The sequence below is a fragment of the Diaphorina citri genome, unplaced genomic scaffold, assembly GCF_000475195.1.
Source record: "Diaphorina citri unplaced genomic scaffold, Diaci psyllid genome assembly version 1.1 scaffold3170, whole genome shotgun sequence".
Taxonomy (NCBI): domain Eukaryota; kingdom Metazoa; phylum Arthropoda; class Insecta; order Hemiptera; family Psyllidae; genus Diaphorina; species Diaphorina citri.
The window spans coordinates 1,351-26,947 of NW_007380581.1; the positions used below are offsets into that span (position 1 = coordinate 1,351).

The 25,597-nt window shown below is 37.6% G+C and overlaps 1 protein-coding gene and 1 long non-coding RNA gene across 4 annotated transcripts; both read right to left on the reverse strand.

The window, feature by feature from the left end:
- Nucleotides 1-1,211: 1,211 nt before the first annotated feature.
- LOC113471866 lies at nucleotides 1,212-5,368 on the reverse strand. The gene is made up of 2 exons (XR_003394404.1): nucleotides 5,167-5,368; nucleotides 1,212-1,686 (listed from the first exon to the last, which is right to left on the reverse strand). It is a non-coding gene; the product is annotated as an uncharacterized LOC113471866 (long non-coding RNA).
- A 952-nt stretch (nucleotides 5,369-6,320) lies between these two features.
- Nucleotides 6,321-25,155, reverse strand: LOC103520064 (protein arginine N-methyltransferase 6). 3 transcript variants are annotated; one of them, XM_008485157.3, is made up of 5 exons: nucleotides 24,849-25,155; nucleotides 24,072-24,186; nucleotides 21,612-21,733; nucleotides 20,482-20,707; nucleotides 6,321-7,460 (listed from the first exon to the last, which is right to left on the reverse strand). In XM_008485157.3, exons 1-5 carry the CDS (start codon nucleotides 24,912-24,914, stop codon nucleotides 6,910-6,912), a joined length of 1,080 nt encoding a protein of 359 aa, XP_008483379.1. In that variant the 5' UTR covers nucleotides 24,915-25,155; the 3' UTR covers nucleotides 6,321-6,909. The 3 variants fall into 3 exon arrangements, with proteins under 3 accessions (XP_008483379.1, XP_017303883.1, XP_008483380.1); XM_017448394.2 differs by lacking the exon at nucleotides 24,849-25,155 and adding an exon at nucleotides 24,513-24,545; XM_008485158.3 differs by lacking the exon at nucleotides 24,849-25,155 and adding an exon at nucleotides 24,373-24,488.
- Between the last annotated feature and the right edge of the window lie 442 nt (nucleotides 25,156-25,597).

The window sequence follows — 25,597 nt, forward strand, 5'->3', positions numbered from 1 at the left end:
CGATATTTTACTTTCGATATATCGGTAATATCGATATTTTTATAAATATCGCCTTTATCAGATGATAAGTTAATTGCATGGAGGTATAAGGCAGGAGAAATATGCCAAAAACTAATTTACACCAAAACAAAAACAAAAGATCTGAGCTAACCAGAAAAATGGCGTCTCTGAACCGAGAAAAAATGGCGACTCTTAACCGCAGTCGAGAGCTTGGTTTAGTATGGCAAGAGGAGAAACGTAAACATTTTACTTTCGATATATCGGTAATATCGATATTTTTATAAATATCGCCCATCCCTAACTTTTCATTTAAATTAAATATTACAAACAAGCGAATTAAGCTCATCTCAGCCCAGTACATAAACACACCTGTGGGGAATAAAGGGATTTTTTTTTTTTTTTTTTTTTTTTTGGAAAGTCGTATTTTATTTATCAAAAACTAGTTTGGACGTAATGGCACCACCCGCCACCACACTTGCTGCTACGTATATATCTACTGTTTCCACTTTCGGGGATTTTTGAGTTGTGTGAGGGATACAACAGGAATTAAGGGAGGATATTAAATTAAGATACAACTACCTACCTAGCTGAGGGATTTTAAGCGAATGGAAACACTGTGGGTAGCTGATTTTTTTAATCAGCTGATTATCCCTTGTTCTGTATCTATGGATTACCCCTCAGATCATAATAATAAACATGGAAGGAAGGTTTATATCAAGGTCGAAGGCTCAGAGTAAGAATAACATATTGTTGTATTTTATTTAACATTTAACCCAAGAACCGAAAATTCGAGAGTGGGGGTAAAAATCTCGTAGTGGGGATAATCAGCTGATATCAAAGATTGGCAGCACTGGCGCTGTCTGGTAGAGAATATGGGAAGCTCTTGATAAAAATTCAGCTGTTCGCATATTTAAATAATTTTTGCTGTTGGCGGACACACCAGATTTTTTAATATGAGCATTGTGAGCGCGCGAATATTCAAAACTCGCATTTCGTTTTCGCAAGCTAATTGAATCAATCAATATTTGATTTTGTCTGTTGTGTCTTTTTCATATTTTTGAGTTTTCACCAAAGTCACAAAACACAAGTGCGTGAAAGATCAAAGATCGATTTTCTTGAGATCGATTCTTTAGGTGAGATCGATCTGATGGATCGATTTTTAGCCTTTCGAATCGATTCAAAAGATCGATCTTTTAGTGTAAGAACACAGTGGAGCGGAGGAGCGGCGAGCATAGAGCAACGATGAACGAGCAAAGCGATGAAATCAAACACGTTGATTTAAATAGGTAGTTAGTAGTTAGGTAGCACACACAGTACGAGCAGCGCGCATAGCGGAAGCGGAGAGCATCGAGCAAAGCGTCGATTTTAAACATGTTTGATTTCTCCGCTCGCATCGCGATGTAAATCCTTATTTTCTGATAATTTTCTTGTGCTGTTCATTCTGTTCTTTACTGTTTTGATTCAATTTTTATTATTGTAAGTAAAAATGAATGTGGACAACTTAATAAGTTCTGTTTTTCCGAGGAGACCTTTGTGGGATCAGAAAGATGCAGAACAACTGAATAGGTACATTCTGGACAAGAAATAGGATGAAGTAGCCGTGGAAATGAACACAACAAGTAAGTGATAACAATTTGAATTATCAATTTTACATATATACACTGAGCCAAATGAAATTCCGACCACCTTGAAAATTTAAGCGTTGACGCTAAAGTAGGGGAAGTGGAATGAAAAACACGCGTCGGGTTCGCATCGCACCCACGTCGGAATGAAAAACAGACCTCTAAAGTGGTTAACGCCCCTCACGTCATAAACACACTTCCATGTGAGGGGAGGTAGTGACCTTGAATGAACCGCGCTGAGGTTAGCGGTTACATGTTAAATAAAATCTACTTGAGCTCCTTGAGGGTGTGTTTATGAACAGGGCTGAGATGAGCTCGGACGACGTGAGATAGCTGTCCCGGCGGCAATTTTTAAAATTCATTTTATATTTATTTTTGTTTGCTTTGTAATTTGCTTGTTTTTAATAGCTAATATAAATGAAAAGTATAATATAAACGTGCAAACTAAAGATAAAAAGTAAAAAATGAATTCAGATATTGTACAAGTTGCGGAAAAAAAAATCAAAAATTCGAATTTCCCGCCAACTTTACACGCAAAAAGTCCGACGATGTCCTACGATGGCCCTGTTCATAACCACGGCCTGAATAAAATGCCAGGGAGGAGGGAGGGTTTAAGACCAAAAGACACTTTTCAAATCGAAGGTTATATATCAGCTGATTTGGTACCAGTGCCGGACCATGAATAATTTCCTGGGTAGGATGATTTTTACAGACATTTTGAAACATTATTTCTGCTTTTTTATGAAACTTTTTACTTTTAACAACTTCTAAGTAAATTCGATGGGTTATCTTATCTTATTTATCCATTATTGACTTTAAAAATTCATAAAACCATTCAGAAATCGGGGGAAATTGAAAATACAGACCGGGACTGCAAAATGTAAACAAAGATTTCAATAATTTTCCACCAATGAGAGAAGAGTAAAGTCAGGTGACTAAACAAATTTGGTTAGTCAGCTGTTCGTGAACTGTCCTTCGACCTTGATATGTAAAAAGAGTAAAAAGACCCAAACCCTCCCTGGGGGTGTGTTTATGTACTGGGCTGAGCTAGGCCATTGTCGGTCTTTAAGCGTGTAAAGTTGGCAGGAAATTCGAAATTTTGATTTTTTTTCCGCAACTTGTACAATCTCAATTCATTTTTACTTTCCTTATCCTATAGGAAGGAAAGTAATGTAATCGGGTCAAAGCGGGAGTTTCTCGTCTTTTTACTTTCCTTATCCTATAGGAAGGAAAGTAATGTAATCGGGTCAAATTTTCGATGGTCAAATTTTAGTGCCAAAACACGTTTTGAGGTACCTAGAGCCTAAATCCAAAGTTTCAGCCATTGGTCCGTGTGTGTGTCTGTCTGTCTGTCTGTAAACAAAATATCTTGAGAACGGTAAAAGCTAGAGACTTGAAATTTGGTATGTAGCTGTGAAGTGTCTGTCTGTCTGTAAACAAAATATCTCGAGAACGGTAAGAGCTAGAGACTTGAAATTTGGCATGCAGATGACAAATGTGACAAGGATGCGACACGAAACTTTTGGTTAAGACCGGTGCAACGGTTGGTGGCATTTTACCGCTTTTTGGCGGTTTTCGGTGGAATTTAACATTATCTCGGGAACGGTATAAGCTAGAGACTTGAAACTTGGTATGTAGTTCACAAATGTGACAAGGATGCAACACAAAACGTCAGAGTACAATAAGTTTATTTATTTCACAACAAGAGTACACAGTCACTAGGTATAATCGCTATTACAAGGTACAATCTCTTATCACAAATACGATCGCTTATCTATCACGGTTATCACTGACTTTCACTTAGGTACTTTAATGTCACTTATCGCGGTACTAACACTTAGATATCGCACTGGAAAACTCACTGACTATCACTGTACTAATCGCTTACTATATCGCCAAGGATTGAGGCTAGCCACAGTAAGGAGCAAAGCGCATAGATTAGCCCCATGTTTTTCCCTCCTTTCCCAATGTTCAATATTATATTGTTACGTATACGTGGGCGTGATCGGGTTCGTAAAAGATTAGGGCTAGTAGAAACACTCGCGAATTCGTTTACTTAATCTAGAGTACAACAAGTTTATTTATTTCACAACAAGAGTACACAGTCACTAGGTATAATCGCTATTACAAGGTACAATCTCTTATCACAAAGTACAATCGCTTTTCTATCACGGTTGACACTAACTTTCACTTAGGTACTTTAATGTCACTTATCGCGGTACTAAACACTTAGATATCGCACTGGAAAACTCACTGACTATCACTGTACTAATCGCTTACTATATCGCTTACTAGATCGCTTACTACACGGGTTTATCGCTCGCACAAATCCAACACAAGACTAACTGACAGGTGGGTACCTACTCTCAATTTAGAGCTCCCCGAGAGAGTGAGGAAGCGCCTGGAATGTGCTAGAGAATTTCTCCTAAATTCCAGACAATCCTACGTCATTATCCTACGTCATTAATTCATTTCTAGAACGGACTATAAAATTCGACAATACTGTGATTATACCTGTCTATCTATGTACCTATACTTATCTCGGGAACGGTATGAGCTAGAGACTTGAAATTTGGTATGTAGTTCATAAATGTGACAAGGATGCAACACAAAACGTTTGTTTGAGATGGTTGCTGCGCTTGGCGGTATTTTTACCGCTTTTGGACAGATTTCGACCGTTTTTTGGCGGTTTTTAGCTATAGCGACAAAACGGTTAGAGATATTGTAAAAGTTAGGGTAAAAGAACACTCAAATAAGCATCATTCAATAGGATAAGGAAAGTCGTGTGATGTTCACACCAGATTTTTTAATATGAGCATTGTGAGCGCGCGAATATTCAAAACTCGCATTTCGTTTTCGCAAGCTAATTGAATCAATCAATATTTGATTTTGTCTGTTGTGTCTTTTTCATATTTTTGAGTTTTCACCAAAGTCACAAAACACAAGTGCGTGAAAGATCAAAGATCGATTTTCTTGAGATCGATTCTTTAGGTGAGATCGATCTGATGGATCGATTTTTAGCCTTTCGAATCGATTCAAAAGATCGATCTTTTAGTGTAAGAACACAGTGGAGCGGAGGAGCGGCGAGCATAGAGCAACGATGAACGAGCAAAGCGATGAAATCAAACACGTTGATTTAAATAGGTAGTTAGTAGTTAGGTAGCACACACAGTACGAGCAGCGCGCATAGCGGAAGCGGAGAGCATCGAGCAAAGCGTCGATTTTAAACATGTTTGATTTCTCCGCTCGCATCGCGATGTAAATCCTTATTTTCTGATAATTTTCTTGTGCTGTTCATTCTGTTCTTTACTGTTTTGATTCAATTTTTATTATTGTAAGTAAAAATGAATGTGGACAACTTAATAAGTTCTGTTTTTCCGAGGAGACCTTTGTGGGATCAGAAAGATGCAGAACAACTGAATAGGTACATTCTGGACAAGAAATAGGATGAAGTAGCCGTGGAAATGAACACAACAAGTAAGTGATAACAATTTGAATTATCAATTTTACATATATACACTGAGCCAAATGAAATTCCGACCACCTTGAAAATTTAATTTTGGTAATTTGACACTAATCAAAACAATGATGACAATTTCAATTAATTACCTAGCTGAGGGTCCAAACCAAACTTTAGTGCAGGTAAAATACATGTTCTGCTCCTTACTGTGGCTAGCCTCAATCATTGCTATGCTCGTACTCTATGCTCTATCATCGATGTAGCTCTATACTCGATTGCTCGCCACTCCACTGTGTTTGATTTCATCGCTTTGCTCGTTCATTGATGCTCGTTGCTCTATGCTCTATGCTCGCCGCTCCACTGTGTTCTTAGCCTTACTCAAGAACTCAAGATCGAACATCACTAAACTTCACTAATGGAACAGCTGATAACGTGGTCACTGGATAAAAGTTGCATGCAAGGAGCGTTGCATGCGCAAGCGTGCGCTTCCAAAGAGGTTTCGGTGGCGTTTAACATTTGCCAAAGAAGTTTTTTGAGTTTTTCCGATAAAAAAAAATTGAATTTACTTGCGAGGTTGTTGCAACTTAACCTCAAAATGTTAAAAATATTTTCATAATGTGATTTTTTCATTACTAAATTTATTATTGTGTCATTATTTAGTTATTATTTGTAGTTTTTATTAGTTTGGTAATTTACTATTTACTTTAAAATCCGTTTTGTTGAGAATTTTCATCATGCTAATTTCATAAGTTGCGGATGAATGACCAGGCTTATGCAACTTTTATGTCTTACCGTTAAAAAGTTGTGAAAAATTCAAATATGAAGTCAAAACTCCGAAAAAGTAACTTTAGAAGGTCGGTCGAAAATTCAATTTTTAACTGCCGTTCTCAAAGAGTTTGGTGACGTCAGATTTCACGTCAAAATGCGCAGAAACGCACGCGCATAAACAAACGAAGCGAGAGTCGTGAATTATGACGTCATCGCGTACGGGAGCGTATACCATGCCGGCCGTGACGTCAAAGTTCAAGGTTTATCGATATCGGTATTTTTTAAATCAATTTATCCCTGGATCTAGAATTAAGTCGTAGAAGAAAAAGAAAAATTTCCTAGTTTCTCGTTTTTCTGCTCTTTGTCTTAGAAACCTCACCCAAGTAAGCGCAACTGCTCTATTGTGTGAGGGATACAACAGGAATTAAGGGTTAAAACTAGATGAGGCATTTTAAGCGAGTGAAAACACTGTGGGTAAACATGATCGAGTTTAACTGCCAGGGTGTTGAAGATGAAATAATCTCTGCCATTTTGATATTTTCGACTGACTTTTATTTCACATAATCGAATACAACTTTGTATTCCACATAATCGAATACAACTTTGTATTCCACATAATCGAATACAAAGTTTTGTATTGGATTATGTGAAATAAAATAAAAGCCAGTCAAACATGGCTGACCCAATGAGATTGTGTGATTTTGCTGTGTTTACGTCCAAAGCGGAATCTCATTGGTTCTGCAACTGCATGTTTTACTGAATTTGATTTCAAATAATCGAATACAACTCAACTCTATATTCGATTATCTTCTAATATATAAAAGTGAATATTTGTTTGTGTGTGTTGTTCGAACTTTATGCCTGGCCAAACCGCTCATCCGATTGCTATGAAACTTTGTGAACTTGTTGCTTGCACTCCCTTGAAGGTTATAGGCCATTTTCCGGTTCGTTTTTGTTAAGCTACGCCGAGCAAAACCACTGAATGGATGAGTAACATGAATGGCCATGCCTTGAGGATTTACATGACTCGTGATTTTATTGAATTTTGTTTTGAATTGCTCAGTTATTATCATCACTCCCTGAATTGTACTCATCATATTCACTATCATCATTATGATGGACATGAAACTCTTCTCTACTCTTATCTTCACTTGTGGACATTGCAGACTGTTCATCAGGATCAAGAATATTTAACTCAATGTTATAATGTCGAGGATTTTTTGCACTTTTGCTAATATCAAGATTATAATGGAATTTCTCAGATTTTTCTACAGTTTTTTCGAATGGAAGGATAATGACCGTTTGCTTCCAGTGAGTGAGTTGAAGTGGTGACATTACAGGTGCTGTGGTCAGAACTATATCTGGCTTATCCCCTGCATGGAAGTAAACATCAAACCAAAGTGCTATTCCATTTACTACGCCATTCTTATGACATTCACTTTGTACGTTTTTCGTTATTTTCCTGATACTTTCCTGCTGAATATCCTTGGTGTTGAACTCAAAGACTTCAAGTGGTTTACTTAAAATGTTGTTTGGGTGTATCTGCATAATTTCTGGTTTGCCTGTGTACTTCGTACGATATAACTGTCCAATAGTATTCATTTTAACACCTGAAACATCATATGTAATGTGCTGATGAGAAATTAATAGAGGGAACTGTAACTGCTAAGGTCTTATCGTCTTGAACTCGAAAGTGAAGAAGGACGGGATATGAGAAAGCCAGCCGTTCCGAGAATGAACCCTATCTGTCCAAGATAAAATCAGCCCCGGACAGGAATCGAACCAGCAGAGTCTAAAGCTGAAAACGCACTACGCTTACGTGACGTGGGATGGCATGGGACCACATGTGAAGAAAAGATCTAAACTGTGTTCGGACGAAAACGAAGATTGATCTGACGCCACGCCATATACAGGTCCATGGAGCTATACGTGGGATGACGTGGGACCACGTCAACCACGTGTGAAAAAAAAAAAATCCAAACAACGGATTCGAACGAACACGAACAGATTGATCTGACGCCACGCCATCTACGCGTCAGATACCCTAGACCAGGGGTTTCCAACTTCCATGTGTATGTGGGCCACATTCTACATTGGGAACAGAGGTACTTCCCGGGCCAGATATGTACCTACATAGGGGAGCACCCCCCCCCTAACTTTTCAGAAATGCAGTCCGATCGAAATTTGAGTGCCGCAGGCGAAATTTTTCAAAAAGTACTCTCCTAATTGTAGCTGAACACTAAAGGGGGTCAGTTTCCTACACTGGTCTTGCACGCAGCAGAGCCGGGTTCAATGCCCAGCGGATTCAGACCTTTTTTCACATGCAAACTGTTTCTATTTTCATGACTTGTTGTTTAAGGGACCCTGAGTGGGTCTCAAGAACAACCTAGTATTGACTAGCCAAGGAGATAAATGCACATGGCAAAATTTTCGACCCGGAATGAAATCACGGAGGTTCGAAAGTAGTGGAGGGAAAACGAGTTGCAAATGTCACAGATCACACAAAAATGAGATTAGAAATCCCTGGCGCTGGGAAAATTTTCAACATGAGGGATTTTTTATTTGAATTTTAAAATTCCAAGATGTTTGCCTAAGTACTAAACCTTTTTTTTTACATTTAGGTATGTTGGTACAAATTCCAAAAAGCTTTGGCGAGCCACATGTGGCCCGCGGGCCGCTAGTTGGTAAACCTTGCCCTAGACAGTATACCTAATCCCACGCATTATTGCGTCACGTCAGATCAATCTGTTTATGATCGTACGAATATATTGCTTAGATTTTGTCTTCACACGTGGTCCCACGTCAGCCCTCGTCGTCCCACGTCACGTCAGTGTAGTCTGTTTATAGCTCAATGGACCTGACGCGTAGATGGTGAGGTAAAGCGTCAGATACCCTATACCTCAGAATAATAATAAACATAGAAGGAAGGTTTAGGACTAAAACGAAAGACCCTTTTCAAATCTGTAATTCACTGCTGTTAAATATCAGCTGATTTGGTACAGCTGTTCGTGAACTGTCCTTCGACCTTGATATGTAAAAAGACCCAAAAATTCCTTCTATGTTTATTATCATTCTGAGCCCTACACAGTATAAGCCACGCATTATTGCGTCACGTCAGATCAATCTGTTTATGATAGTCTGAATACATTGTTTAGATTTTGTCTTCACACGTGGTCCCATGTCACGTCAGCGTTATCTGTTTTCAGCTGAAAACACATTACGCTTACGTGACGTGGGATGCCATGGGACCACGTGTGAAGACAAAATCTAAACAATGTATTCGGACGAACACGAACAGATTGATCTGACGTGACGCAATAATGCGTAGGATTATACTGTCTAGGGCACTCTAGGGTACCTGACGCTTTACCACGCCATCTACGCGTCAGGTCCAAATCCAATCTTTTGATTTAGACCTGACGCGTAGATGGCGTGGCGTGGCGTCAGATCAATCTGTTCGGAGTGACGGAGAAATATAATATCTGTCACTTTGATTTTGCCTGATTATCTCGTTTCTTGTCCTGTCCATTCTTGTTACTCTACAGCTCCATCTCTACAACTTCTAGCCTTGTTTCCTGAACTTTTTTCACTGGCCTTCTGAGCCATAGGATCCATAGATCATGCCAGGCCTTATAACTGTTTGATAGATTTTTGCCTTTTATCTTCATATTCATTTTACGATCACACAACACTGGTCAACATTCAAATTTTCAAATTTGACATTTTTTTTTTTTTTAATAACCGCCAAAAATCGATCGATAAATGGCTTTGATGTATTGTTGAAAAAATATATCGATATAATCGAAACATCCCTAGAAGCCTAGAACCATCAGGGTGTGTTTATGAACAGGGCTGAGATGAGCTCGGACGAGGTGAGATAGGATATTGTTTCTACAGTTTTGCATTGGAGTGGAGTAACTTTGGAACGGCGATAAAACTTTAGGGCAGCAACTTCAAAATTGTATGTATGTAGATACGGCAAGGGTGGAATTTTAAAATACATAGGATCCTCAATTGTGAAGGAATTTTTGAAGGAGGGAATTTTTAATTGTGTTAAGCACATTTATTATTTTTTTTTTTAGTGTGGGTATATATAAGTAGACTTTATTGATAAAACATTTGTGCATAAAAAAAGAAACATCTCCAGAAAACATCACACTAGGGAACCCCTGCTCCATCTTCCAAGTTCAAACTTCTGGCCTTGTACCGGGTCCCTCGCAGCCTCAGGGACACTGCCCGTATAATCGCTATTTGGACCTTAGTTTTTATCCACCCTGATAACTGGCTGATGCACTTATTCCATTTTACACTTAGTGTTGAGGCACATTTAAAAAAATACTTGTCACAAATATCGTTCCCCAACTATTACACCTGGATAAATTTTATGACTTGACTTGGTCTCGAACCACCAATCTCCAGATCCAAAGTCCAACGCGATAACCACTACACCACTGAGGTTGGTTCAGTGGTCCAGTGGTTAGCGTTCTAGGCTTACTGGACTTTGGATCTTTGAGGTTGGTGAATGGAGTCCAAGTCAAGAACTGAAAGAAAGCGGACCAATAATAAATATGAAAACGATCACACAATTTTATCAAATATGTAGGTAGTCCAAATTACCCCAATTTCAAAGTTACCCCAGTTCGACCTATTTTATTTTATTCCCTTCAATTTGCATAACTAATCAGGTTACATTTTCTATTTGCTTAGTCTGCTATAATAGATATTTACAATACATATTAATATTGTTACTATTATTGCAAAATGTCTGGTTAAAAAATAAAATAAAAAATCATTCAAACGGAAAAAAATTGATATAAATGTTCTCTCTCTCTCTCTCTCTCTCTCTCTCTCTCTCTCTCTCTCTCCATTTTCTATTTTTTTCTCTCTCTCACTGACTTTCTTTACTGCGATATTTTTCCTCTCTTTCTCCCTATCAATATTACCTATCATCTCTCTCTCTCGTAAGTAAATAACTATGATACCTGCATCTAAACATCAAACAATACTCATGTTGTACAGAAGTGGAGACATCTGAAATTGACATTGAAAAAAAAGACAACTAATAAGTACCACGTGTATTTTTGCAAAAAAAAAAAAAAAAAAAAACAATGGAACTTTGGAATATATTTTCAATATCAACATTTGTTCTCTCCTCCACGACGCTCTTCCGATCTAAAAAGCCAACTAGAAAGCAAAGGACAGTTTTTTTTTTAAGAAGGGAAATATTAAAATAAGTAACAAAGAGACCTTGCTTAAGAAATGAGAGAGAGAGAGAGAGAGAGAGAGAGAGAGAGAGAGAGAGAGAGAGAGAGGGAGAGGGAGAGAGAGACGTATATTAAACGTGTCAGCTGACATGACAACCGTTGGCAACACTGTTTTAATGGCGCTATATTGTCACTTTTTATTGTTACTAGATCTTATTATTATTTGCTACAAAAAAAATGTAAAAAACATGAAAAAAGACAAGTATAAAATAAAGAAAGAGAAGAAAGGAAGAGAGGGAGAGAGAGAGAGAAAGACATGAAAATTTAGGTCACTTATTATTGCCTCTCTCTCTCTTTCTCTCTCTCTCTCTCTCTCTCTCTCTCTCTCTATTTACAAAGCTTTTTATTTTTATTCAATTCATACAATTTTGTTAGTACACTTACTAGCTTTGTTACTTTCCTTATTTTGTTTTCTTCAATTGCTGAATTTTCTATGGGCCTAAATTTGTGTGGCAGAAAAGAGCAAAGAACTTTAGTAAATCTAGGAAAAGTTTAGTATTCTGTAAATCTTTACTTATTAAGTTATTAAGCATGACTTTACTGATTTGCCGTGAAGCTCAGAGCCTCCTCAGAATTTTATTTTTTTTTTTTGTGGATATCATAACATATATAAATGTTATACATTAAACTGTTGGAATAAAGGGACTACATGTCCTATTTCGACAGTCTGAATAAAGCACCAATACTAATTGCATAAAACTTCCTTTACTTATTCCTTCATTTTAGCTACCTACGTATTATTTTACCTCCTCAGAAATGGGATAGTCGTTCGGAGGTGCTCCACTTCTGATTGTAAACTTGATGTCTCGCAGTTCTCCATTGCAGGTTATTATTATTTTGGTGTAATTTTCTTTTCTTTCCCTACTTGTCTAACGTCCTGACATGATGAAACCCCCGTGTTTCACTTTGCCCTTCTCTCCCCTACTTCTTTCTTCTATTACTACTCCTCCTCCAAGTTTCCATGTTCCAATAGTTACCTACCATGCTGGCACCGGTCGCTATGCGCATTTAGGGTGACTGTACCAGTAGTCGATCATTTTTCACGTTTTTAAGTTTCAATTAGCTCTGGTTCTATTGTTGGACACTGTTATATACTCCTCCAAGTTTCCATGTTCCAATATTTATCTACCATGCTGGCACCGGTCGCTATGGCATTTACATGTCATAGCTACTCATTTTCCTCACGAGGCTGAGTGGGCCCCGCAACAGCCAGTCACGGAATCAATCATAAAAACTACTTTTAATAATTTCCTTTTTTTCTCTTCAATTTCCTTATTATTATTTTTATCTTTCATCCAGTTTCTTTTTTTTATCTTTCAATATCTAGTTAAAAAAAAGAAAAAAAAAATCTAATGAAATTACAATCTCCATCACTAGTGATGGAAACTTTTAACTTTTTGTAGGGGGAAGGGGGTTTAATTGGGGACGCTTGGCAAAAATGAGGACACGCTTCTTTATTTCTCCTCTGAATAAAATGCATTTCTGATTGAATGCTCTTTGTAACTTTCTTCAACTTTGGCTTCTTCTTCTTCTTTTCTTTTTCTTCTTCTTCCTTCTCCTCCTTCTTCTTCTTCCTTTCTTTTTTTTTCTTCTTCTTCCTTTCTTTTTTTTTCTTCTTCTTCCTTCTCCTCCTCCTCCTAATCTTATTTCTAAATTTCTTTTATCTCCTCATAAAATAAAATGCATTTCTGATTGAACGCTTTTTGTAACTTTCTTCAATTTTGGCTTCTTCTTCTTTTTTTTCTTTTTCTTCTTCTTCTTTCTCCTCCTTCTTCCTTTCTTTTTTTTCTTCTTCTTACCTTATTTTCTATTTGACTAGGGTTCTTAGTTGTCAAATAGAAAATAAGGTAAGCCATTATCTAGTCAAATAGAAAATAAGGTAAGCCATTATCTAATTTGGGTGTCTAATATGAATCTAATTAATAATTCTTCTTCTTCCTTTCTTTTTTTTTCTTCTTCTTCCTTCTCCTCCTCCTCCTAATCTTATTTCTAAATTTCTTTTATCTCCTTCTCTTCCTCTTTCTTGATTCCTCTATTTCTTTTTCTTCTTCCCCCTATTTTTCCTTTACCTACTTTTGACTTCTTTTTCTTCTACTCTACTGTAAACTACAGTAGAGTGCTTCTTCTTCTTCTACATATTTTATCTTCCTCCTCCTCCTCCTTTGGTTTTATTAGAATTTCTCCTTTTTTTCTTCTCCTTCTCTCTTTTCTTCTTCCTCCCTTCTTTGAACTTCTGGATAGTTTCTTCTGATTCTCTTTTTTTCATCTTATTCTTTCCCTATTTCATTATCTTCTTGTCGTCATTCTTCTATTTCATCTTCTTCTCCTTCATCATGTTCTTCTAATTCTCCTCCTCTTCCTCCAACTTTATAAGAACTTCTTCTTCCTCCTCCTCCTCCTCGTTCTTCTTCTGCTTCACTACTTCTTCTTCTTCTTCTTCTTCATTTTCTCCTTCTTCTTTTTCTATTTCATCTTCCTCCTTCTTTTCCTCCTATCCCTCGAATTTTATTAGAAGTTCCTTCTATTTTTTCTTCTTCTTATTCACAACTTTCCTCTTATTTGTCAATTTTTTTTTCTTCTTCCTCCCTCTTCTTCTATCAAATTGAACTTCAGGATACTACATATATAGTATCTTCTGATTCGAATAGTTTCTTGCTGCATGCATAAATAGTTTCCCGATGGCATCAACTCAACTGTAAGTAAACAATTTGCTCCCTCTTCCTCTTTCTTGATTCCTCTGTTTCTTTTTCTTCTTCCCCCTATTTTTCCTTTACCTACTTTTGACTTCTTTTTCTTCTACTCTACTGTAAACTACAGTACTGTAAACTACTGTACACTACAGTAGAGTGCTTCTTCTTCTTCTTCTACATATTTTATCTTCCTCCTCCTCCTCTGGTTTTATTAGAATTTCTCCTTTTTTCTTATCCTTCTCTCTTTTCTTCTTCCTCCCTTCTTTTTTCAGATCAAATTGAACTTCTGGATAGTTTCTTCTGATTCTCTTTTTTTCATCTTATTCTTTCCCTATTTCATTATCTTCTTGTCGTCATTCTTCTATTTCATATTCTTCTCCTTCATCATCTTCTTCTAATTCTCCTCCTATTCCTTCAACTTTATAAGAACTTCCTCCTCCTCCTCCTCCTTGTTCTTCTTCTGCTTCACTTCTTCTTCTTCTTCATTTTCTTCTTCTTCTATTTCATCTTCCTCCTTCTTCTCCTCCTCCCCTTCCAATTTTATTAGAAGTTCTATTTCTTCTTTTTCTTCTTCTTTACAACTTTCCTCTTATTTGTCGATTTTTTTTTCTTCTTCCTCCCTCTTCTTCTATCAAATTGAACTTCAGGATACTACATATGTAGTATCTTCTGATTCGAATAGTTTCTTGCTGCATGCATAAATAGTTTCCCGATGGCATCAACTCGAACTGTAAGTAAACAATTTGCTCGAGCTGAAATCTTCATCAAAACTTTACAGGGAGGAAAACACAAAAGATGGACGAATAAAATAATAATACCTACACATAAAAATCAAACCATTCCGCTTGGTTCATCAAAACTTTACAGGGAGGAAAACACAAAAGATGGACGAATAAAATAATAATACCTACACATAAAAATCAAACCATTCCGCTTGGCGATCAAGTTTGCTTCATAAAATATTCACGAGCCAGCCTACTTAGCTTAGTTGGTAGTGCGTCTGCCTTGTAAGCGCTAGGCCGCGGGTTCGATTCCCGCCCGGGGCGGACTTTATCCTGATGGGATAATGTTCGTTCTCGGAACGGCTGGCTTTCTCCTATCCTGTCTTCCTTCTCTCTTCGATTTCGGGACGATAATCATTGGTTGGGTGGAAGAGCTCACGTGAGTGAGAACCCTGCCAGTTAAAATAAACTCCTAAAAAAAGACTATTTTCTCAAGAGGACATGGCGTGCAATTAGAAAAAACTGGGGTGCCGGCAGCCCAATCGAGTTCCGGAATTCTTATATTGAACTAGTGGTTGGATGGAAGAGCTCCTTTGGGAGAACCCTGCCACTATAAATAAAGCCTTTAAAAAAAAAAAAAAAAAACTCTATATCCTCTCCCCCCTAAGAAAGGTAAATTAAAGGGCCTAACGCCTGGGTCTATTAGAGGACTACTAGAATTTATTAGATTCCAGAAAAACTGAAAGGTACCAAATAGGCTCCTTTCCCCTACTAAAGGTAAAATAAATGCTGTTAGCTCTCGGCGTATATCTACATTATTAAGAGGAGATCATTTTCTCATCTCGAGGGCTTTCGAAAGGGTTCGAATAAAAAAAGTGAGAGAGAGAGAGAGAGAGAGAGAGAGGGAGGGAGGAGGATCGAGAGCGAGAGAGAAAGAAATTGAAAATTCGAAAGAGAAGGAAAGTTAGAGAGAGAAAGATGAGGGAGGGAGGGAGAAAATGGAAAATAGAAAGAAATGGCATTGGAAGGAGAGTTCAAGAGAGAGAAAGAGGAAGAGAGAGATAGAGAGAGGGAGAGAGAGAGAGAGAGAGCGAAAGAGGAAAAGAGAGGAAGAAAGATTTTTTAAAAGTTCAATTTTTTCCCCGATTTTTTTTTTCTCCCTCCTCTTCTATCGATTTTTAAAAGAAGCTCCTTCGTACTTTTTTCCTTCACTCCTTCTCTGTCTAGAAGGAGCTTCTTTTTCTTCCTCTTACTTCTCCCCCTCCCCCTTCTTCTCTTCCTCCTCCTCTTCCCCCTTCTTCTCTTCCTCCTCCTCCTTTGCTTCCTTCTCCTCCTCCTTTGTCAATTAATTCCAGAACACTCGTTTCTTTTTTTCTTCTTTTTATTTATTTCAATAATTATCACTTTTTTCTTCTCCCTCCCTCTCTCTCTCTCTCTCAAGTACAACTTCTTTTGATCTGATTTCACTCCTAAAATTAATTAATTCCTCTGTTACTTAATAGATTTTTAATTTATACTATAATATTATTATTATTATTATTATTTCATTTTTCCCTCGGGTGGGTTCAATCTTCAATCCCATCGGAGGTTTGGAATTTGGTCTGTTTTTCCTACTCTTGCTCTGGGGCACAAGGACCTTATAGGGGTTAAATAATAGAATAATATCTATAGGGGGCAAAAGAGAAACTTTTTCAATATGTCCTCATTTCCCCTTCCCCTCTCTCTCTCCCTCTCTCTCTCTCTCCTTATTACCTTTGAGTTATGGTAGGGGTGTTGTTTTACGACTAAAAATATTTCCCAAAGTCTTTTCCGACTCTCAGGTTGGGTGAGGTTACCATGAGTACCCGGGTCGCCAAATGGAGCACCAAACCTCCATCACTAAAGAAAACCTGGCAGTTCGATTGCCGCCCGGGGGCAAACTTTTTTTTTTTTTTTTTTTTAAAATAATAATTAACTTTATTTTTTAAAACAAAAACAAAGAAAGAGATTAGGTATGTAAAAAAAAAGAAGCAATTTCCTTTTTTGACAATTTATCTTAAACAGATAAGGTTCGTCCTCGTTTTCCCGGTGCTTCTCAAAATTGTTCCTACAGGGTAGGTATAGGTACACTTTCCAAGACTCCACAATACATATTTCTGCGGCACCGTAGGAAATCCAAGATGGCGCGCATTCCGATTCGTTTCCCGAAAGGAAAAAAAAACTCTAATTTTCACTAGAACTTCATGATAATCTCATAATTAGTGCTCAAAGTGGCGGAAAAAGGTGTTTCAAGCACTTTCCTCTCCTTTTTTTTCCAGGTTAATGTACTTTGACTGTAACATAGTTACATCAATAAACATACATAGTAGGTACATAGAAACATACATACTTTGACGATAATAGACTTAAACATAGCTTGCGACATTGTGGAAGAGGTTTCAGCACCACAAAAACTTTCCCGGGGGTTCGGCGAGAGGGTTAGGTAGCATGCAAAAGATAACTTTCGCCCCAAACTTTATCTCCATTAGAGCTTTTATAGAGAGCTAGTGAAGTGTTGGTAATGTCTTCTCAAATATGTATTACAAGGAACCGGGGTGGTGTCGGAAGTATTTTGAACTTTTTTGAAGAATTTTCAACGACAGAATTTTGAACTTGAATATTTTTCAAATTCAGGAATATTTTCTCTATTCTTCCTTCAACTACCTACATAGTTCTTTCTTTCTTCACTGTTGTTGTTCTTTTGAATTTTTTACCCTACTATGTAATGGCTGTTCATTAACTGTTAATAAAAAATAAACTTGAGTATTTTGTTGAAAAAAAAAATCAAACTCAAGAAAAAATCAAGAATTTTGTAAAGAGTGAGTGAGTTATGAAAAAGAACTACTCTTGACCAGCCTAGTTAACTTCGAAAGAAGCACGTCTACCTTTTTAGGGTGGTGCCGGAAGTATTTTGAACTTGAAAAATTTTCAACGACAGAATTTTGAACTTGAATATTTTTCAATGACAGAATTTTGAACTTGAAGAATTTTCAATGACAGAATTTTGAACTTGAAGAATTTTCAATGACAGAATTTTGAACTTGAAGAATTTCCAATGACAGAATTTTTAACTTGAATATTTTTCAAATTCAGGAATATTTTCTCTATTTTTCCTTCAACTACCTACATAGGTAGTTTTTCTTTCTTCACCATTGTTGTTCTTTTGAATTTTTTACCCTACTATGTAATAGCTGTTCATTAACTGTTAATAAAAAATAAACTTGAGTATTTTGTTGGAAAAAAAAAAAATCAAACTCAGAAAGAATTTTGTAAAGAGTGAGTGAGTTATGAAAAAGAACTACTCTTGACCAGCCTAGTTAACTTCGAAAGAAGCACGTCTACCTTTTTAAGTGCTAGATCACGGGTTTGATTCCCGCCCGGGGCGGATTTCATCTTGAACATATAAGTTTCGTTCTCGTGAAGGCCGACTTTCTCCAAATCAGGAGATCTAACTTGAGATGAAGCATCTCCTTACGAGGCTTACCGCCCTTACAAGGAAAAGGTGCATTTTCCTTTTGGGAAACTGACCACTGATCACTGTTTCCCGCAAGAAAAATACACCAAAATAAAAAATCTGAAATTTTCTTGACACACCCTGTATATTGGAAGAACATTAGGGTTACACTAGAGTAATAAAATTATGATATATTTGGTCTCCAACTCTAATAACTCAGGAAGAGAAATTGAAGTAGTCTAGAAAGAAGAAGAAGAAGACGAAGAAGAAAAAGAAGAGGAGGAGGAGGAAGAAGAAAAGGGGGAAGAAGAAGAAGAAGAAGGGGAAGAAGAAGAAGTAGTTGTACTCCAAAAGGAAGAGAGAAGACGAGAGAGAGAGAGAGAGAGAGAGAGAGAGAGAGAGAGAGAGAATATGTAGTAGGGCAAGGACCCTTTTGTGAGTTCACTGTTCATTGATAGAGGGAACTGTAACTGCTAAGGTCTTATTGTCAATAAAGCAAAGAGGTAAAGAAGACAGGATAGGAGAGAGCCAGCCGTTCCGAGAACGAACCTTATCCGTTCAGGATAAAATCCGGCCCGGGCAGGAATCAAACCCACGGCCTAGCGCTTACAAGGCAGACGCGTTGGTAGAATCAAGCTAACACTAGAAGGCTGGCAATAATGTAAAAATGTGACTAGATATCTATAGGTGGTGTTGTGCCCACTTGGGACTTGGGACGGATATTGAGTTTTTTTGGTTTTTTGGCTTTATGGTTCTCTGGAAAAAATTTGCACCACCATTTTCGTGATCCTGGTAAAAAGACCTTTAATTTGATATATAGGTCTCAAAATTTCAAATTTCCCGCCATCTTTACAAGTTTACAAGCTCATGAAGGCTCTCGGTGTGTTTATGTAACGGGCTAGGATGAGCTCGGACGACGTGAGATAGCTGTCCCGGCGGCAATTTTTAAAATTCATTTTATAGAAAAGGGGGAAGAAGGAGGAGAAGAAGAAAAGGGGGAAGAAGAAGTAGTAGTAGTCCAAAATTTCCAAAAGGAAGAGAGAAGACGAGAGAGAGAAAGAGAGATATTGTGCCGTTAACTGAGTTGTCCAGTTAGAAACTAAAGTGAGTGTTCCGTGCCTTTGACTGAGTGGTCTGAGACGGTAGCTCACTCTGTCGGATTATCGCTATAAGAGGGGTAGGCTCCTTCCCTCTTATAGTCGGACAGAGTGAGCCACCATCTTAGACCACTCAACTGACGGCACGCTACTTTACCCTCTTGCGTTTTTAGACGTACACTATTTTAGAGAGATAGAAGAATACTATAATAGTAACTATTATAACTGTTATAAACGAACTCTAGAAGGGGGATAGAAGAGCAAAGAGAGATAGGAGAATACTATGAGAAAAATCTGGTGTGAACATCACACGACTTTCCTTATCCTATTGAATGATGCTTATTTGAGTGTTCTTTTACCCTAACTTTTACAAAATCTGGTGTGAACATCACACGACTTTCCTTATCCTATTGAATGATGCTTATTTGAGTGTTCTTTTACCCTAACTTTTACAATATCTCTAACCGTTTTGTCGCTATAGCTGAAAACCGCCAAAAAACGGTCGAAATCTGTCCAAAAGCGGTAAAAATACCGCCAAGCGCAGCAACCATCTCAACCAAACGTTTTGTGTTGCATACTTGTCACATTTGTGAACTACATACCAAATTTCAAGTCTCTAGCTTATACCGTTCCCGAGATATTGTTAAATTACACAGAAAACCGCCAAAAAGCGGTAAAATGCCGCCAACCGTTGCACGCTCCTTACTGTGGCTAGCCTCAATCATTGCTATGCTCGTACTCTATGCTCTATCATCGATGTAGCTCTATACTCGATTGCTCGCCACTCCACTCTCCACTGTGTTCTTAGCCTTAGGCTAAGAACACAGTGGAGCGGCGAGCATAGAGCATAGAGCTACATCGATGATAGAGCATAGAGTACGAGCATAGAGCAAGGAGTGTTAAGTTACCACATCATTTTCCACACGCCAAGAAAGGCCGAGAATGGCCTAGCTCAGCCCAGTACATAAACACAGCCTCAGTGTACCACAGCCCACAGCTTCACTCTACAGAAGACGTGATTCTTTAACCCACCAGTTGTCAGCTGCCTCAATGGCAACGTTGACTGGTGTGTCAATGTTTTCTTCCACAGCCATCACATTTGAACACATCTCAAAGATGGCCGCGGTGATTTTGGAGTGAACATGGTGTTGTTTTATCCAGGTCCTACGTATGTAGCAAATGAATCAAATATAAGGAAGGAAGGAATTTTTAAATGTGTTAAGCATATTTAAAGGCTTGTCACAAATATCGTTCCCCGATTATTACACCTAGACTAGACTAGATAAATTTTATGACTTGACTTAGACTCAAACCACCAACCTCCAGATCCAAAGTCCAACGGGTAAACAACTGCACCACTGAGGTTGGTAATGTATCAAATATTACCTGCTATATTTTCCCAGAATTTAAAAATTTCAGGTGAATAGCTTGGCGCTGAATGTAGAATGCATTTGTATGGATACATGACACCTTCTGGTTTGAGAAACTTGTCCCGAGCAAATATAACACTATCTATCATGGACTCATGGAGCAAATAAAATCCCATCCATTCAGATACAATGATGTCAACTTTTTCAGGTAATTCCACGTTTTCAATTTTATTTTGAATAACCTGAAACAAGAACCAGAACCGTTAGAGTAAAAAAAAACTTTTGGATTCAGCAACCTTGAAAACCCCCCGAATTGATTAACTTGAAGGTCGTTTCATTTTGCAGGGCGCTCAATTATTAGTCTATTTGAGGGACTGCTACAGCCCTATAGTTGGATGCCATAAGTCCATACTGGTTTCAGCACCTGGTTGTAAAGCAGAAGCTTATTCTCGACTGGTAGTTTAGATTTAGAATACCTCCAGAATAAGGTACTGAGGTGCATAGTGGTCTAGTGGATGCACCTTGGTACAGAAGGAATGATGATCTACACCATGACCTTGGAGTAGAATCTGTTAAAGAATGTATGAAACGTTTTGCCTCGGCTCATCAAAAAAGGCTAGACGATCATCCTAACCCTGAGGCAACCCATCTTCTAAGAGTTGATGATTTGTTCAGACAACTAACGTGGGTGAAACCGTATGAACTTATCTGAGTGGTACCACGTTTGGCAACCACCTGACAGCTGTGTCTGGTTATGTTCTGTACGTAAGTAAAGAATAATTTAACTTAGTAATTCAGGTCACATGTACAATTGTACATTACTCATTAGATTTAAGTAGGTATCTAGTCTTGTCTTGTTTCGTCTCATCTCGTCTTGTCTAGTCTAGATTGTAATAATAATAGATTGTAATAATAAAGAAGTCCAACTGGACAAATTATTGAAAAAAAAAAAAAAAATTGCAGGCCAGTGTAACGAAAGTATTCCTGTATTTCAACAACTATCGGCCAAAAGTCTAAAGATAATTTGGTACATATTTACATGAAAATTTTATACTCAAATGCTTGGTATTTCATCAGTGCAGTGGACTTCTAATTTTCCCTCTGATTGAACTGTAGAAGGTTGAATCATTCTGTGTTGAGTTTTACCTGCACTTTGTCTGCTACATCATTTTCGTGGACAGTTACTGTAGCCAATTCAGCCATATCACTTGCTTCAATGGCGTACACTCTACTTGCCCCTGCTTTAGCACACAAGATAGCAAGAAACCCTGTGAATATGATTTAATTTTAGGATAAATAAAATAAATAATATACAGACTTGCCTGAAAATAGATACAAAAAAATATTTACTTAATAATTATGTACCTACAAATGATACCGCCTTTCTCCCAGTGAAGGGAGTTTATAGTCCAAAAAAAAAGACTTTGGAAATCATTTCTTAGGTGAATTTCCTGAAGAGTACTAGTGTGTACTTATATAGGAAGATAGGAACATCAGAAAGACATTGATTAAGTTACAAGAAATAAACAATATTCTCATTCTTATCAAAATTTTATCAAACAAATATTTTGGTGTGTCAAGATTTTATCTAAAATTTTGATACACCTAAGAAATCTTATATTATAAGAACAAGATCCATTCACATTTCATAGTTCACACACTGATTGCTCTATCTCGAGAACCACAACACCTAGAAAGCTGAAATTTGGTAGGAATATTCCTTTTATGGTCTAGTGTGCAATAAAAAAGGATTTTGCGAAATCAATCCTGAGATATGATCAATTATTTTTGATCGCTAAAATCGACAACATTCAATGGAGTAGCCAACTTCAAATATCTTGGGGAAATTGTGAGCAATGACGGAAGAACAAGCACGGCAATCAAAGAAAGACTCCAAAGTGGTAATCGTGCCTACTTCGCTAATCTAAGACTCCTGAAGAACAAACTCATAACAAGAAAGACCAAGCTAAAAATCTATAAGACCCTAATTCGACCAATTATAACCTATGGAAGTGAAAGCTGGACGTTAACACAAGAAGACCAGGAGAAAATCAGAAGATTTGAGAGAAAGATCATAAGAAGAATATATGGAGCAGTTCAAGTGAATGATGAAGAATGGCGAATCCGGAACAACAGGGAGATCAATGAAATACTACATGGAGAGGATATAGTGAGGTTCATAAAGTCACAACGATTAAGATGGTTTGGCCATGTTCAAAGAATGGAGGAGGGCAGGATGCCCAAGAAGATATTGACTACGAAGATATATGCCACAAGAAAGAAAGGAAGACCACGGCTGAGATGGATGGACCAGGTTGTTCATGATTTAAAAGTGATGAAGACAACAGGATATGGAACGAAAGTCAAGAACCGAAGCGAGTGGAGGCGAATTGTTGAGGAGGCCAAGGCCCACCCCGGGCTGTAGTGCCAATTGGTAAGGTAAGGTAAGTAAGTTTGATAACTATGCAGATAGGGAGCACGCAGCGCGAACTTTTATTATTTTCCACAAGTTCAGCCATGCCTTTTCCACAAGTTTGGCCATGCCTGGGGATGAACTAGCGGGATTCCGGAGCAAAGCGACGGAATTCAGCTAGTGATTATCATAAAAACAGTTATCATATTTGGATTCAGCAACCTCAAAAACCCCAAATTGATTAAAAATTGGCTTGCAACTCACAGGTCATTTCATTTTGCAGGCCAGTGTTACTCATAAGTTCACTGGTTTATATTGGTTTCTATTTCCACTCCATCTAGGCGCACGGCAGTGCGCCAGGCCAAGTTCCGGCCTGAGCACACCAGTGTGTATATTACATGAAGCATTTCGACGCATTTTTACCCCTATCATAACTTCGTCAATTTTCAATGTAATCTCACGAAATTTGGACCATATGTTAACCTATACTTCCTTATTATACCTGCGAAATTCCGAAGTTCTAGCCTTACCGGAAGGGGTAGAAAAAACGGTTTGAAAATCGCTAATTTTACGACTGACTGACTCACTCACTCACTCACTCATCAAAATGTTGAGGCACTTCCCGATGTCGTAGAAACTTGAAATTTGGCAGGATGGTAGGTCTTGATGAGTAAGTAAAGGGAAAAATCTGAAATTCGGCAAAAGATGCACTTGGCTCCGCCCACAGGCGGAAATAACCTTTTTTTGGCGGTTTTCACCAAACGGTTAGAGGTATTCTATATAAGAATTTATTACGTGTATACCTACGTCCTACCTATACCTAACCCCCCAATTAGTAATTTTTATGAACATCGGAACAACGGTTAGCGGTATTTTCCTGTATTTTTTACAGTTAGCAGTATTTCGACCGCTTTTTTAGTGACTAAACTACTAAAGGCTTAGTTAGGTATCAAAAAGATATTTCACCAACAACAACAATAATACTTAAATACGGTATCTATTATTAACATGAAAATAAAAGGAAAACATTGCCAAGTTGAAATTGAGAGAAGGTTGAAGGAATTGAGATCCAGCATTTTCAGCAGACAGGAAAAATTGGGAATGCAGACTTGGCCTTAATTTTTTGATCTCACCACTTTTAAGGGCCGACATTTTTGGCTAGGAACTTGGCCTTTTTTTCACATTTATTTTACCTGTTCCTGTACCCACATCCAGAACAGTTTTGCCAGCAAATATGTTTGGGTTATCACAAATTGCAGCCCTGTATGCTTCATTTCTCACAGTATCATCTAGCATCAGCTTGTGAACCTGTAAATTGAAAGGAAACAACAAGAATAGAACTTATGTGCTTCTTTAAGGAACACTTTGAGGTACCTACCTAAAAGAGCAGAAAAAATGAAAAAACAAAGCAAGTATATCTAGGCACTTATCTTTCCTCATATACATACAAATTTATATTCAAGTTTGAGCATTTAAGTGAAACTGGAAATTTACCACAAGATCTCGTAAAAGTTACAATTACAATAGAACACCCACATAACATAAGCATCATTCAATAGGATGCTGTCTTGTGGAATAAAGTCTCACAGCACACCTAAGGTAACCTTGTGGCACACAGTTTGAGAAGCACTTACCTCCAAGTCTGTATAGCTTTCAAAATACTCTTCTTCGTCTGTTGTAGGCGATGACGTCATAATTCTGACTCCCGCTTCGTTCGTTGTGCGCAAGCGCTTCTGCCCATGGTGACGTCACAACTGTTTGGGCTTCTTCATTAGATCTGTTGTAAGGGAGTTGGCCATTTTGAAATGATCTGATTTTGTACAGTGTGTTTTGTGTTATTAAAATGTTAAAAAATAAAAGTTACTTTGTGTAAAAGAATAAACCCTTCTGTTCTGCATTCCTAAGACCCACCAGATACAATACAGCACACCTAAGGTAACCTTGTGGCACACAGTTTGAGAAGCACTTACCTCCAAGTCTGTATAGCTTTCAAAATACTCTTCTTCGTCATGATCCTTTACTACTTCCATATCCATAATTATTTTGTTTCAAATAAAAATGAAATATATATTAGGTATGACGATTAAACGATTTAAATTTAAGCCATGGAGGTGGACTAGGTGGAGGTATGAATATAAACCTCCATGATTTAGGCTGTGTTTAAGTACTGGGCTAACTGGGCTGAGCTAGGCCATTGTCGGCCTTTAGGCCGTGGTTATGAACAGGGCCTTCGTAGGCCATCGTCGGCCTTTTTGCGTGTAAAGTTGGCGGGAAATTCGAATTTTTGATTTCTTTTCCGCAACTTGTACAATCTGAATTCATTTTTTACTTTTTATCTTTAGTTTGCACGTTTATATTATACTTTTCATTTATATTAGCTATTAAAAACAAGCAAATTACAAAGCAAACAAAAATAAATATAAAATGAATTTTAAAAATTGCCGCCGGGACAGCTATCTCACGTCGTCCGAGCTCATCTCAGCCCTGTTCATAAACACACCCTTCAGCGTGTAAAGTTGGCGGGAAATTCGAAATTTTGATTTTTCTTTCCGCAACTTGTACAATTTGGATTCATTTTTTACTTTTTATCTTTAGTTTGCACGTTTATATTATACTTTTCATTTAAATTAGATATTACAAACAAGCGAATTACAAAGCAAACAAAAATAAATATAAAATGAATTTTAAAAATTGCCGCCGGGACAGCTATCTCACGTCG

What these genes read in the sequence shown, in the direction of transcription:
- LOC103520064 (XM_008485157.3), bottom strand. Translation starts at nt 24,914, where the DNA reads ATGGATATGGAAGTAGTAAAGGATCATGACGAAGAAGAGTATTTTGAA. An exon ending in GGATGTGGGTACAGGAACAG is followed by an intron (nt 21,734 to 24,071) that starts GTAAAATAAATG and finishes TCATATTCACAG; the next exon opens with GGTTTCTTGCTATCTTGTGT. An exon ending in ATGTAGCAGACAAAGTGCAG is followed by an intron (nt 20,708 to 21,611) that starts GTAAAACTCAAC and finishes TTCTTGTTTCAG; the next exon opens with GTTATTCAAAATAAAATTGA.